At 35.5% G+C, this 15,352-nt stretch overlaps 1 protein-coding gene across 4 annotated transcripts in view; it reads right to left on the minus strand.

Annotated features, from left to right (window-relative positions):
- Positions 1 to 15,352, minus strand: part of IRAK4 (interleukin 1 receptor associated kinase 4) — a 31,857-nt gene that overhangs the window by 4,410 nt on the left and 12,095 nt on the right. For 3 of the 4 annotated variants that reach the window (XM_070046554.1, XM_030835349.2, XM_060307068.1), the window contains exons 6-10: positions 14,724 to 14,788; positions 5,947 to 6,061; positions 5,411 to 5,520; positions 1,825 to 2,008; positions 840 to 902 (exon numbers count right to left, since the gene is read on the minus strand). In XM_070046554.1, coding sequence (XP_069902655.1) covers positions 840 to 902; positions 1,825 to 2,008; positions 5,411 to 5,520; positions 5,947 to 6,061; positions 14,724 to 14,788 — 537 coding nt within the window. The remainder of the gene's footprint in view (positions 1 to 839; positions 903 to 1,824; positions 2,009 to 5,410; positions 5,521 to 5,946; positions 6,062 to 14,723; positions 14,789 to 15,352) is intronic. The other variant, XM_070046555.1, reaches the window with a different exon arrangement.

Consider the following 15,352-nt stretch of genomic DNA (forward strand, 5'->3'; position numbering starts at 1 on the left):
ACACTTGTAGCAATATTGTAATATAGAGATATTATACTTATGGTATTTCTTAAAAGTATGGCACCAAGCCTTTGAGCAAATATATTATACCTTTTGACTTTCTAATCCTCATTCTAGGGGAATAATCTGGTATACACATGTTGTCTGAATTTGTCACACTGGCTTGTTCCATTAGAACACATAAATTAGAATAAAGTCAGTGTAGTTATTTAACTAATTTTAAGAAAAACTTATATATAGTACTAGGTATTTCTGTAAGTCTTTAATTTTATTAGAAGACTCTCCAAGTGCTTAAAATTTAATATATAGGAAAAAAAAGGCATGGCATAATTTTCCTATAGTTTTAGCATTCAGTTAGTCTATTTATGTAATCGTCAATGAATGCCTAATATAACACACAGGTAAAATTTTCTATGATAACTTTATTAAAAAATACTCCATAATAGAAATGGATAAATAATTTTATTAGCAATTCTATTCTGATATAAATTTCAAAGGAAGCAAATGTTGCTTTTCCTCTCTGCTATTAGTAATCACCATGAAAGTAACAAAATAAACATATACTGGAGGAGACCTCATAAATCATATAGCCCTATTGTGATTTTAGACACAAAGAAACTAGAACATAGAATATATGTGTCTTTTCCAAGCTTCACAAATATTTCAAGGCAGAGCTGAGATTAGAAATACTTGATGCTCTTTCCATATGCCACTACGTAATTGCCAACAGAAAGACTGCCAATAGAAAATGACATTTCTAGATACCAAATTTACCCACAGAAATTTAGATTCTAAATGCATACAGAAAAGGACTGGAAAAACTGAAATCTTTCAATTACCAATAACTGAGGTTCACGGTGTTCATCCACAGCTGGAAGTCCAGTTATTATTTCTAGTAAAACCTAAGAAGAAAGTAAAATCCATTAATATGACTCAAGACAACATATAGAAACTAGAAGGAACATAACTCTTGATTATGAAATCTGATGGACAATTTCCACACACTGCATTATGCCCTTTAGGCATGAAAGCGGAAAGAACACGAGCTGTGGTCATTTCTGACCACTCTTTCTTCCCGGACACCTTGGATCCCACCCATACCCACAAGCAGTTCTTTTCTACTGGCAACTTACTAAACAATCAGCACCCCCTCAACATGTGTTCTGGACACTGCTTTTCCTGTCTTGCAGAGGATTTTTCACAAGAATAATTTTCTCTGGTTCTTAGGAGAATATTATTTTCTAAACCTCAGGCATATCCTAGAACCCTGTGCCTTAACTTCACAGTACTATGAAGATAAATATCCGTAAATCAAACACATATGAATAAATAAGATAAAGAAGCACCCAATTTCTCCAACCACTCCCATCCACTCCTCATACCATAATAAAAGTTATTAGGAACAGACTGGTAGATCAGAAAATGCCAAAGCATATTTCCTTCAAAAAATATTTCATTTTTAAAACATGACATTAAAGTGCATACTGTATGACACAATTTGTTTTATGCATTAATTCAAGTTTCATATTAATTCATGTGGCAAAAAGTTATTTCTTGCAGTAATTTCAGAAATCAATTTAAAAGTTTTACAAATTCAGAGTAGTTTTTATAACTTTCTCATTTAACTAGAGGTTAAAGTGAACAATTTTAATCTTTATGTAAGAGAGCTAAGCAACACAGGTGTATTCAAAATATTCTATTTCAATTTCACAAGTACAGCCAGAATGATTATTGTTACTAATTATATATATATTATTTTATATGTGTGTGTATGTGTGTGTGTGTGTGTGTGTGTGTGTACATATATATATATATGAAACTTACCACACCAAAGCTGTAGATGTCAGATTTGGCTGTTATTTCTCCTCGCAAAGCTTCTGGTGCCATGTAAGCTGTTGTTCCCACAATTCTGCTTGTCAGGACTGTTTGGGCAAACTTCTCAGAAGCCCGTGCAAGCCCAAAGTCAGATATTTTGGCTGTAAAGTCTTCGTCTAGTAAGATATTTGCACTGAAAAAAAGTTTTTCTTTTCAAGCAAATCAAATAGTTCCTTAGGTAGGTGTATGAATGTTTGTATTTATACAGTATCCCACTTTATAATATACATCATAAAAGCCTGCAATTTGTGTAAACAAATGAGAATTTCAGATTAAAGCTAAAGAGAAATAAAATTGTCTTCTTTTCCTTATTGTTTCTTGAGGGAAAATCTAAGGAGAATAAAAGTGAAATAAAGCTGTTGATATTAGTGAGAGATATTTTTATTATTTCACAAATAATTTATTACAAGGTAACTTCCCTCAAAGTGTCCTAAAGCACCCTTCTTAATTCCTTTCCTAAAATATCCCAATTCATTTAAAAACAAATTTTCAACTAAAGTTTCTTAATTATTTATTTCATTTCTTGGGGGGTATTATCTGAAATCTTTTGAAGAGGAAAGAATATGGCTAAAAGACCTTCATTCATTCATTTTATGCATGTGCTCCTACACTCATACTTTCATTCAACAAAACTTTATTGAGGACCCCCAATGTTTTATAGTATTTAAGCTCAGGGCTGGGCATGGGGGCTATCTTCGAATCTTATCTGTAACAAAGGTATAGGAATAATTTTTTAAAATCCAGTAAGTATTCATAATGGTGATATTAGGCACAAAATTCTGAGAGAACAACCATGTGTCTGGAAGAACTGCAGAAAATTCCAAGTAGAAGGTGAAAAGAGTGCATAGTCTTGAAGGACTGTTACAAGTTGAGATTAAAAGAAGGAAAGAAAGGCATCTCAGATAAATGGAGCAACATGAACACAGTGATGAAAACAAAAAACATATGATCAATTTGAAGAAACTGGTGTCAGTGGAACATGAGGAGAGCTTGAACTTTATCCTGTGAGCAGCAGGATACCAGCTAATGGGTTCATAGTAGGGAATTGATGTTATCAGACTTGATTTTTAGGACCACAACCTGTCAGTATAGTACTGCATAGATGAGAACTGGTACAGACTGGTTAAAGGATGACCAGGAAAGTTTGTAATAAAGCAAACAAGAGATAGAGTGTAAATAAAGGCTGGGGAGAAAAAGGAGGTGCAAATTTTGAGGCACACTCAATAGAACTTTGTAATTTGTATGATATGCGGAATGAGAAAGTCTTTAGCTTGGGAGACAGGATGAATACTGACTTCATTTGATTAGGAAAGAAATACAGAAGGAAGAACTTGTGTTGGAAGAGGAATGAGTGATTTCTGACATGTTGACTTACGGGCTGCTGTGGGACATCTTGGTGGGGTGATTTGGTCTGTAAACACTGAAAATATAGGACTGGAGGCTAATGATACCGATTTGAGAGTTGCCCACATAGAGGTAGAAGTTAAAGTCAATATATCACTCAGCAAGAATATGTAGGATGAACCAAAGAGACGATGAGGTAAGAACACACCAACTGGAATACACCAATGTGTAAGGGATGGGAGATGGTGTCTCTTCTCTTATCTGAGGCTAGTCCCTCTACTTGGACTCCCTTCTACATTCTCAGGAACCTTATGCTATAAATTATCTCATTTCTCTCTTCTGTTCTATCACCTCCTTCTTCCCATAGACACAAAAACATGCTTTAGTCTCTGCCATCTTAAAAAAAAAGCTTCCTGAATGACACACTAATTTCCAGTTATCCCTCTTCATGGGCTAAACGTCTTATCAGACTGTCTATACTCACCTCTCAGTTTTCTCGCTCCCATTCTCTGCTCAACTACAACCTGAATTCTGACCCAATTACTACATGGAAGTAGGTCTCCATTAAGTCACTAAGGACCTTCATGGCACTAATCAAATGCCTCATTTAAAAAATTTTTTTTAAAATGCCATATTTTTCAGTCCTTATCCTGACCTCTAAAAAAGCAATTGACACTTTTGACTAGTCCTTCTAGGGAAACTCTCTTTCCTTGTTCTCAGGGATACCACACTCTCCTGGTTTTCAGCTTACTTGCAATACTTTCTTAGATTCCTTTCTAGACTCATTCTCTTCTACTTGGCCATTAAGTCTTGAATTTCCTCAGTACTAAATCTTGGGAACTTTTCCTAATCTAGTTCTCTCTTAAAGTGAAGACAACCATATGATAGCTCTTCAATTAACACCCATATGCAAGTAATACACAAATTGATGTCTTCAGCTCAGACTTCTTTCAGCTCCAACATGTACATCACACTGATTAACATCTCTACTCACTTCTATATCTTAAAGGAACCTCTAACACAACATGCACAAAAGAGAACTCACATTTTCCACCCCAAACCTGGTCCTCTTTCAGTGCTTTCTCTATAAGTGAATCATGTCACAGTCATTCCAGAATTCAGTTCTGGAAGCCATAAATCCTGGTGTCACTCCTGATATGTCACTCTCCCTGATGCCCCTGCAGCCAAGAATCAGCAAGACTTGCCATCTTAAGCTCTCAAATCTGTTCATGTCTCTTCATATGAACTGCTACCACCAAGCCTTCTATGATAGGCTCCAAGCTACCCCTTCTTACAAACTGTTCTCCACACTCAAGTCAAAGTGATCTTCTCAAAACTTAAATGTGGTGCCACATTCTTACTTACAATTTTTCAATGGCATCTGATTACACCTGTGATAAAATTAATGTCCTTATTTTGGTCTATTAGGTCCTACAGGGCTTAGCTCTCTGCCTACTTCCATAATTTTATCTTACATCAATCACCCCTTGAATTTCCGCACTTCAGTCATTTATTTCACTTCCTGTAATTCTTCATGCTCCCACGTTCCCTTTCAACACTGGTCTCACATATGTGGTTCCTTCTTCCTAGAATGCTCTTTCCCCATTTTCTGTGGCTGCCCTCAAATTGTGCCTACTTATTTCCTGTTCATTCTTTGGATCTCAGCTTAAATATCATTTCCTCAGGGAACTCTTCTTTATACTAATACTATAGACTATACACTAAAGTTCTGTTATTATTTTGTGATTATTTGATTGCTGTCAGATGCTACAAATGCTACTTTTGCTAACTATACCATCTACAGTACCTATCATGTCGTAAGTGTTCAACTAATATTTGTTAACTAACTAAATACATAACAAGAAAGATAACTGAAATGTACCTGTGGAGGATAAAAGTGATTCAGAAAAGAGCAGTGATCCAGAAAATAAGAAGGAAAATAATCTTGACATAGCAAAAATGGTCAAGAAGAACAGAAAAACATACTATTCTTTTTAAAAAGGTAAATTAGGATGAATGCTGGAAATAGGTCACTGGGTTTGAAATAAGGCAGATTACAGACATCCTTAGTGAGGAGAGCTTTCATGGAGTGCTCCAGGTTAAGACGTGCATGTGAATAGTGAATAGAAAGAGTGAGAGAAAATTATTCTTTAAGACAGTTTTCCTAAAGCTTTGTAAAGGTAGCATTTACCTTTTAATATCTCTATGAATATGATGGTTTTCATGTAAATAACTGAGGCCATTAGCTGCACCCTGAGCAATCTTGCATCTTTTGCACCAAGAGAGTGGTGGAGTATCATCCTTATGAAGTAAGAAACAAACCAATTAAAAAAAAAGAGGAGGATAAAAAAAATCTATGAAAATATACAATAAGATTTTTTCTAAGCAGCTACTGACAATTATATTACATTGCTAAGAATTTACAAATATCACTTTTTAAGTTGTTAAAAAATAATCTCTAAATAAAATCAAATGGGGATTAGTATTTCTTATTTAACAATAAAAATATATAAGAGCATCTTCAAAGTCTAGCCTTGACTGATATTTTTACATTTTAGATTATCACCTGCTAGGCAATTCCAGTTGTTTACATACCAACTGTATAGTTTTCACAGACCAGGAAAAATATTAAGACTAATACAGTTTAAATGATCCTGTCACAAAGTAAATATCAGTATCCCAACACAGAAACATAAAGCCTAACAATGTGATGAACAAACATCTTACCAAGCAAGACAGTCTGTCTAGCAATGAACCATTGGGCATGTAAACATACACTAAGCAGAGGTCATCTCCATCACTTGAGAAACCAAGTAGTTCTACTAAGTTTTCATGTTGACACCTGTGACAAATAATTTTCCACTCAAAATTATTATGATACATACATATATTTAGCTGTAGGTTATAAGTTATTCAATTTAGAGCTTTAAAAAAAAGCAAGAAATAATTATATGCTATATATCACTGTAATATGATACATATGGTTCTAACATCTTTATATATGTTTATTATAACTGCTTATAATTTTCTGCAAACAGTTCTCCTTTCAGTCAATATTAATCAACATTAGAAGCAAAACTGCTTTTGATTTTATAGCAAAAGCTCAATAATTCAGATCATTGGTACTTGTAATAGTTTGGTTAAGAACTAAGCTGATGTTTACCTTTGTTTTGTATAATTTTCAATGATAGCACAAACAAGATTTCAAGAAGTGTGTTGAAACTTGTATGACAATCCTTTCAAGAATTCTTTAACACATCCAAAGCACTGATTTATAGACATCTGATTTTTAATTACATCTAATTCATATATTTTTGATCTTTAATCATGTCTGATTATTTACAACCTAATTTGAGTTTCTTTATATACTTGAGAGTAATAAAACTAAATAGAGCTGAAGTATAACAAAACTGCAGGCATCTGTGGCACAGTAGAAAGAAACCTGGGTTCAAAGTCCTAAGTTTAAAGTCCAGTTCTGCCACCTCCTGGAAATGTGACCTCTCACAAGTTAACACCCTCACTGAGCCTCAGCAACTTTACCTGGTAAATGTGGATAATAATACTTACTATGTAACATGAATGCTGTGAGAATTAAATGAGCAAATATATATGAGAGCCCAGAAATATTTTATGAAGTGCACATTAAGACAGTAAGTGCTCCATTTTCCACCAAATTGGCACATTTTAAAAATGAGTAGGGCTTTCCTGGTGGTGCAGTGGTTGAGAGTCCGCCTGCCAGTGCAGGGGACACAGGCTCGTGCCCCGGTCCGGGAGGATCCCACATGCCGCGGAGCGGCTGGGCCCGTGAGCCATGGCTGCTGAGCCTGCGCGTCCAGAGCCTGTGCTCCGCAACGGGAGAGGCCACAACAGGGAGAGGCCACAACAGTGAGAGGCCCGTGTACCGCAAAAAAAAAAAAAAAAAAAAAGAGAAGATAACTTTTGCTGAATTTATACTAACAAGGCACTGCGGTGAGTGATTTACCTGCTTTGTTTTATTTAATCCTTACAATAACTTAATGAAGTATTTCATTATTAAAATAATTATCCCATTTTACAGATGAGAAAACTAATGAATAGACAGTTAAGAAACTTGGTTAAGTTAAGAACGAATAGACTTCGTCTTGCGAGACCACTGGAATCACAACTAACTGCTGAACAATCAATGACAGGAAGACACTGGAATGCACCAAAAAAGATACCCCATGTCCAAAGACAAAGGAGAAGCTGCAATGAGATGGTAGGAGGGGCGCAATCACAATAATATCAACTCCCATAACTGCTGGGTGGGTGACTCACAAACTGGAGAACACTTATAGCACAGATCCACCCACTGGAGTGAAGGTTCTGAGCCCCATGTCAGGTTTCCCAACCTGGGGGTCCGGCGACAGGAGGAGGAATTCCTAGAGAATCAGACTTTGAAGCCTAGCGGGATTTGACTCAGGACTTCAACAGGACTGGAGGAAACAGAGACTCCACTCTTGGAGGGCACACAAAAAGTAGTGTGTGCACCAGAACCCAGGGGGAAGGAGCAGTGACCGCATAGGAGGCTGATCAAGACCTACCTGCTAGTGTTGGAGGGTCTCCTGCAGAGGCAAGGGGTGACTGTGGCTCACCATGAGGACAAGGACACTGGCAACAGAAGTTCTGGGAAGTACTCCTTGACGTGAGCCCTCCCAGAGTCTGCCATTAGCCCCACCAAAGAGCTGGGTAGGCTCTAGTGCTGGGTCGCTGCAGGCCAAACAACCAACAGGGAGGGAATCCAGCCCCACACATCAGCAGACAAGCGGATTAAAGTTTTACTGAGCTCTGCCCACCACCAGTCCCTCCCATCAGGAAGCTTGCACAAGCCTCTTAGATAGCTTCATCCACCAGAGGGCAGACAGCAGAAGCAAGAAGAACTACAATCCTGCAGCCTGTGGAACAAAAACCACATTCACAGAAAGATAGACAAGATGAAAGGGCAGAGGGCTATGTACCAGATGAAGGAAAAAGATAAAACCCCAGAAAAACAACTAAATGAAGTGGAGATAGGCAACCTTCCAGAAAAAAAATTCAGAATAATGATAGTGAAGATGATCCAGGACCTTGGAAAAAGAATGGAGGCAAAGATCGAGAAGATGCAAGAAATGTTTAACAAACACCTAGAAAAATTAAAGAACAAACACCTAGAAGAATTAAAGAACAAACAAACAGAGATGAACAATACAATAACTGAAATGAAAACTACACTTGAAGGAATCAGTAGCAGAATAACTGAGGCAGAAGAATGGATAAGTGACCTGGAAGACAGAATGGTGGAATTCACCGTCGCAGAACAGAATAAAGAAAAAAGAATGAAGACAGCCTAAGAGACCTTTGGGACAATATTAAATGCAACAACATTCGCATTATAGGGGTCCCAGAAGGAGAAGAGAGAGAGAAAGGACCCGAGAAAATATTTGAAGAGATTATAGTTGAAAACTTCCCTAACACGGGAAAGGAAATTGCCACCCAAGTCCAGGAAGCATAGACAGTCCCAGGCAGGATAAACCCAAGGAGAAACACACCGAGACATATAGTAATCAAACTGAAAAAAAGTAAAGAAAAAGAAAAATTATTCAAAGCAACAAGGGAAAAATGACAAATAACATACAAGGGAACTCCCATAAGGTTAACAGCTGACTTCTTAGCAGAAACTCTACAAGCCAGAAGGGAGTGGCACGATATATTTAAAGTGATGAAAGGGAAGAATCTACAACCAAGATTACTCCACCCGGCAAGGATCTCATTCAGATTCAATGGAGAAATCAAAAGCTTTACAGACAAGCAAAAGCTAACAGAATTCAGCACCACCAAACCAGCTCTACAAAAAATGCTAAAGGAACTTCTGTAAGTGAGAAACACAAGAGAAGAAAAGGACCTACAAAAACAAACCATAACAATTATGAAAACGGTAATAGGAACGTACGTGTCAATAATTACCTTAAACGTGAATGGATTAAATGCTCCAACCAAAAGACACAGGCTCGAAGAATGTATACAAAAACAAGACCCATATATATGCTGTCTACAAGAGACGCTCTTCAGACCTAGGGACACATACAGACTGAAAGTGATGGAGGAAGATATTCCATGCAAACGGAAATCAAAAGAAAGCTGGTGTAGCAATACTCATATCAGATAAAATAGACTTTAAAATAAAGAATGTTACAAGAAACAAGGAAGGACACTACATAATGATCAAGGGATCAATCCAAGAAGAAGATATAACAATTATAAGTATATATGCATCCAACCTAGGAGCACCTCAATACAGCTATAACAGCTATAAAAGAGGAAACTGACAGTAACACAATAATAATGGGGGACTTTAACATCTCACATACACCAATGGACAGATCATCCAGACAGAAAATTTATAAGGAAACACAAGCTTTAAATGACAAAATAGACCAGATAACATCTCACATACACCAATGGACAGATCATCCAGACAGAAAATTAATAAGGAAACACAAGCTTTAAATGACACAATAGAACAGATAGATTTACTTGAAATTTATAGGACATTCCATTGAAAAAGAGCAGAATATACTTTCTTCTCAAGTGCACATGGAATATTCTCCAAAACAGATCACATCTTGGGTCACAAATCAAGCCTCAGTAAATTTAAGAAAATTGAAATCATATCAAGCATCTTTTCTGACCACAATGCTATTAGATTAGAAATCAATTACAGGGAAAAAAATGTAAAAAACAAACACATGGAAGCTAAATAATACGTTACTAAATAACCAAGAGATCACTGAAGAAATCAACAGGAAATCAAAAAATACCTAGAGACAAATTACAAGGAAAACACGATGATCCAAAACCTATGGGATGCAGCAAAAGCAGTTCTAAGAAAGAAGTTTATAGCAATACAAGCCTACCTCAAGAAGCAAGAAAAATCTCAAATAAACAGTCTAACCTTACACCTAAAGGAACTAGAGAAAGAAGAACAAGCAAAACCCAAAGTTAGTAAAAGGAAAGAAATCATAAAGATCAGAGCAGAAATAAATGAAATAGAAACAAAGAAAACCACAGCAAAGATCAATGAAACTAAAAACTGATTCTTTGAGAAGATAAACAAAATTGATAAACCTTTAGCCAGACTGATCAAGAAAAAGAGGGAGAGGACTCAAATCACTAAAATTAGAAATGAAAAAGGAGAAGTTGCAAAGAACACTGCTTAAATACAAAGCATCATAAGAGACTACTACAAGCAACTCTATGCCAATAAAATGAACAACCTGGAAGAAATGGACAAATTCTTAGAAACGTATAACCTTCCAAGACTGAACCAGGAGGAAACAGAAAATATGAACAGACCAATCACAAGTAATGAAATTAAAACTGTAATTAAAAATCTTCCAACAAACAAAAGTCCAGGACCAGATGGCTTCACAGGTGAATGCTATCAAACATTTAAAGAAGAGCTAACACCCATCCTTCTCAAATTCTTCCAAAAAATTTCAGAGGAAGGAACACTGCCAAACTCATTCTATGAGGCCACCATCACCCTGATACCAAAACCAGACAAAGATACTACAAAAAAAGAAAATTACAGACCAATATCACTGATGAATATGATGCAAAAATCCTCAACAAAATACTAGCAAACAGAATCCAACAACACATTAAAAGGATCATACACCATGATCAAGTGGGATTTATCCCAGGGATGAAAGGATTCTTCAATATATTCAAATCAATGAATGTGATACACCATATTAACTAATTGAAGAAGAAAAACCATATGATCTCTCAATAGATGCAGAAAAAGCTTCTGAAAAAATTCAACACCCATTTATGATAAAAACTCTCCAGAAAGTGTGCATAGAGGGAACCTACCGCAACATAATAAAGGCCGTATATGACAAACCCACAGCAAACATCATTCTCAATGGTGAAAAACTGAAAGCATTTCCTCTAAGATCAGGAACAAGACAAGGACGTCTACTCTCGCCACTACTATTCAACATAGTTTTGGAAGTCCTAGCCATGGCAATCAGAGAAGAAAAAGAAGTAAATGGAATACAAATTGGAAAAGAAGAAGTAAAACTGTCACTGTTTGCAGATGACATGATACTATACATAGAGAATCCTAAAGATGCCAACAGAAAACTACTAGAGCTAATCAATGAATTTGGTAAAGTTGCAGGATACACAATTAATGCACAGTAATCTCTTGCTTTCCTATACACTAACAACAAAAGATCAGAAAGAGAAATTAAGGAAACATTCCCAGTTACCACTGCAACAGAATAAAATACCTAGGAATAAACCTACCTAGGGAGACAAAAGACCTGTATGCAGAAAACTATAAGACTCTGATGAAAGAAATCAAGGATGACACAAACAGATGGAGAGATATACCATGTTCTTGGACTGGAAGAATCAATATTGTGAAGATGAGTATACTACCCAAAGCAATTTACAGATTCAATACAATCTCTATCAAATTACCAGTGTCATTTTTTACATAACTAGAACAAAATATCTTAAAATTTGTATGGAGACACAAAGGACCCTGAATAGCCAAAGCAGTCTTGAGGGAATAAAAGGGAATCAGACCCCCTGACTTCAGACTATACTACAAAGCTACAGTAATCAATACAATATGGTACTGGCACAAAAACAGAAATATAGATCAATCATACAGGATAGAAAGCCCAGAGGTAAACCCACGTACCTATGGTCACATACTCTATGACAAAGGAGGCAGCAATATACAATGGAGAAAAGACAATCTCTTCAATAAGTGGTGCTGGGAAAACTGGGCAGCTACGTGTAAAAGAATGAAATTAGAACACTCCCTAACACCATACACAAAAATAAACTCAAAATGGATTCGAGACCTAAATGTAAGACCGGACATTATGAAACTCTTGGAGGAAAACATAGGAAGAACACTCTGACATAAATCACAGCAAGATCTTTTTTGACCCACCTCCTAGAGTAACGGAAATTAAAACAAAAATAAACAAATGGGACCTAATGAAACTTAAAAGCTTTTGCAAAGCAAAGGAAACTACAAGCAAGACGAAAAGACAACCCCCAGAATGGGAGCAAATATTTGCAAATGAATCAACCGACAAAGGATTAATCTCCAAAATATATAAACAGCTCATGCAGCTCAATATTAAAAAAACAAACAACCTAAGCCAAAAATGGGCAGAAGACATTCTCCCATTTCTCTTTGGAGAAAAAGACAGTTCTCCAAAGAAGACATACAGATGGCCAAGAAGCACATGAAAAGCTGCTCAACATCACTAATTATTAGAGAAATGCAAATCAAAACTACAATGAGGTATCACCTCACACCAGTTAGAAAGGGCAACATCAGAAAATCTACAAACAACAAATGCTGGAGAGGGTGGAGAAAAGGGAACCCTCTTGCACTGTTGGTGGGAATGTAAATTGATACAGCCACTATGGAGAACAGTATGGAGGTTCCTTAAAAAACTAAAAATAGAATTATCATATGACACAGCAATCCCACTACTGGGCATATACCTAGAGAAAACCATAATTCAAAAAGAAACATGCACCCCAATGTTCATTGCAGCACTATTTACAATAGCCAGGTCATGGAAGCAACCTAAATGCCCATTGACAAATGAATGGATAAAGAAGATGTGGTACATATATACAATGGAATATTACTCAGCCATAAAAAGGAAGAGATGTGGATGTACAGATGTGAGATGGATCTAGAGACTGTCATACAGATTGCAGTAAGCCAGAAATTGAAGAACAAATATCGTATATTAACGCATATATGTGGATCCTAGAAAAATGGTACAGATGAACCGGTTTGCAGGACAGAAATAGAGATACAGATGTAGAGAACAAACGTATGGACACCAAGGAGGGGAAAGTGGAGGAGGGTGGGTAGTGGTGGTGGGATGAATTGGGAGATTCAGATTGACATATATACACTAATATGCATAAAATAGATAACTAATAAGAACCTGCTGTATACAAAAATAAATAAAATTAAATTAAAAAAAAAAGAATGAATAGAGAGGTAAGAAACTTGGCCAAAGTTATTCTGCTAGCAAGGTCCAGAGATTGGTACTTATCAAAAAATAGCAGTAATATTTAATGGTGGTGAGGTAGCAGTGAAGTCTGAAATTGTAATAAATTGGTGGTAGAAGTATAAATTATAACTTATCTACAAAGCCATTTGGACAAATACTTAAAAGTCTTTAAAAAGTTCATGCATTTGGAACCAGTAATTCTTCTTCTAGGACTGTCTCCAGATGAAATAAGCAGATTTGTATTTAAAGGTTTATGTACAAAGAGATTTAAAGGAGCTTTAATAGGTTATATTGAAAATTAGAAACAAACCTAGAAGGGTAATGTTAAATAAAATATAATCCTTATATATGCTAGAATGTTATACAATAATTTTAAATGTTTTAAAATTATTTGTAATGACATGGGAAAAACGCTACACACTCATCATGAAGCAAGTACATCAAAATACTAGCAGTGGTTATCTCTGAGTGATATATTTAAGAGATGACTTTTATTATTTAAAAATATTTTCCTGACTATCTATTTTGAACAAGTTACTTTCAGGAGGGGTTAGGGGTATGAAGAACAAATCCTGAACAGAAGGCTTTTTAGTTTTTTCAGTGTGCATTATTTTTACTGTGAATGAATTAATTCCAGTCTATTCTTTCTTTCTTGAAGTTAAGCAACTAGAATTGGTGATTTATAGCAATGGGTCTAATGAGAATAAATTGGTAAATCCCATTAAGGGTTTAGATCAAAAGCTCAAGTTCTGGAGTCAGACAGATCCGGATTTGAAATCCACATACTTATTGTTTATGTGGCCTTGGGCAAAGTTTTTAATGTTTCTAAATCTCAGTGGGAAAATAGTGTGTGGGTGTGGGGGGTGTTATAACAATTGTTGGTTAATACATTGCAGTTTCTGGTCTATTGTACACACTCAAGTATCAATCACTATAATTATTGAATAAATTTCCTAATTTATTTCTCCTTCTCTTCCGGATAATGTCCAACAATTTTCAAACATACTGAGTCAATGCCTTCTAAACATTCTTACATGTAACATTTCCCTGGCTTATGGTGTTAACTTATATCAAAGGGACTATTTGTCATATATATATATTTACACATATATGTATTTACACATATATGCACATACATATTATATCTACAATTTATCTCTTGTGAACTTTGGGAGCAGAAAACACAATAATGGAAGTTAGTTGAAATTCCATGTAATATTCCCATGATTTAGAATAACTACTGCTGTTTAATCTACACACATACGAAAGAGTATATGCAGTCACAGAATTGTAGAGTCAAAGTTCTTTCAAGTTCTCTAAACTATTTTAATTTACATATTTGAAAATATCACTAGTTCATGGCACACTCTAGGTAAGAAACAGGTCCCTTACTCCTTGTCCTGCTTTTTTCCACAGTACCACACTGCCAGATTAACTTACTTTGCCATTACTTTTATTTCTTGATCAAACTGTTGTTTCAGTTCTTCAGTACTAATGTCAACCATCTGAAAAAATAAAATAATACACAGTATAATACAATACAATAACCCCAAGTCTCCTAAAGCTAAAAGGGGCACACAAGATCGTCTGGCTGATTCTGCTTTCTTTAAAATAGTAAGGCATCACTCTCCCCATTTTATAGAACAACTGAGAACTAGAAATATTATCAATTTGCTCAAGGTCTCATGGCTGGTGAGTGGAAGGAAGAAAACCTTATAAACCATGTAACTACATAAACCTCACTGAGTCATTGTGGGAACAAAATGAAATAATATGAGACTTCACTGCATAAACATTCTGGAAAAAAAATTAAATGTAATAGAAAACATAAGCAAATTTGAAGGCAAAAAGAAAAACAAGACCTGCAAAAGTATTTGCAACATATATGACAAAGGGTGACTATTGTAAAAATATGTATTGTATTGGTATTTTTAGAATATAATAATAGATTTAAAATATAACAAATCAATAAGTAAATGGTAAACACTCTAATAGAAATGGGAACAAAGGACATAGATAAGAATTAGGAAAAGGTTTTCTTACTGTATATTTTCTTTTTTTTTTTTTTT

This window comes from Globicephala melas, chromosome 10, assembly GCF_963455315.2.
Source record: "Globicephala melas chromosome 10, mGloMel1.2, whole genome shotgun sequence".
In the NCBI taxonomy this organism is placed as follows: domain Eukaryota; kingdom Metazoa; phylum Chordata; class Mammalia; order Artiodactyla; family Delphinidae; genus Globicephala; species Globicephala melas.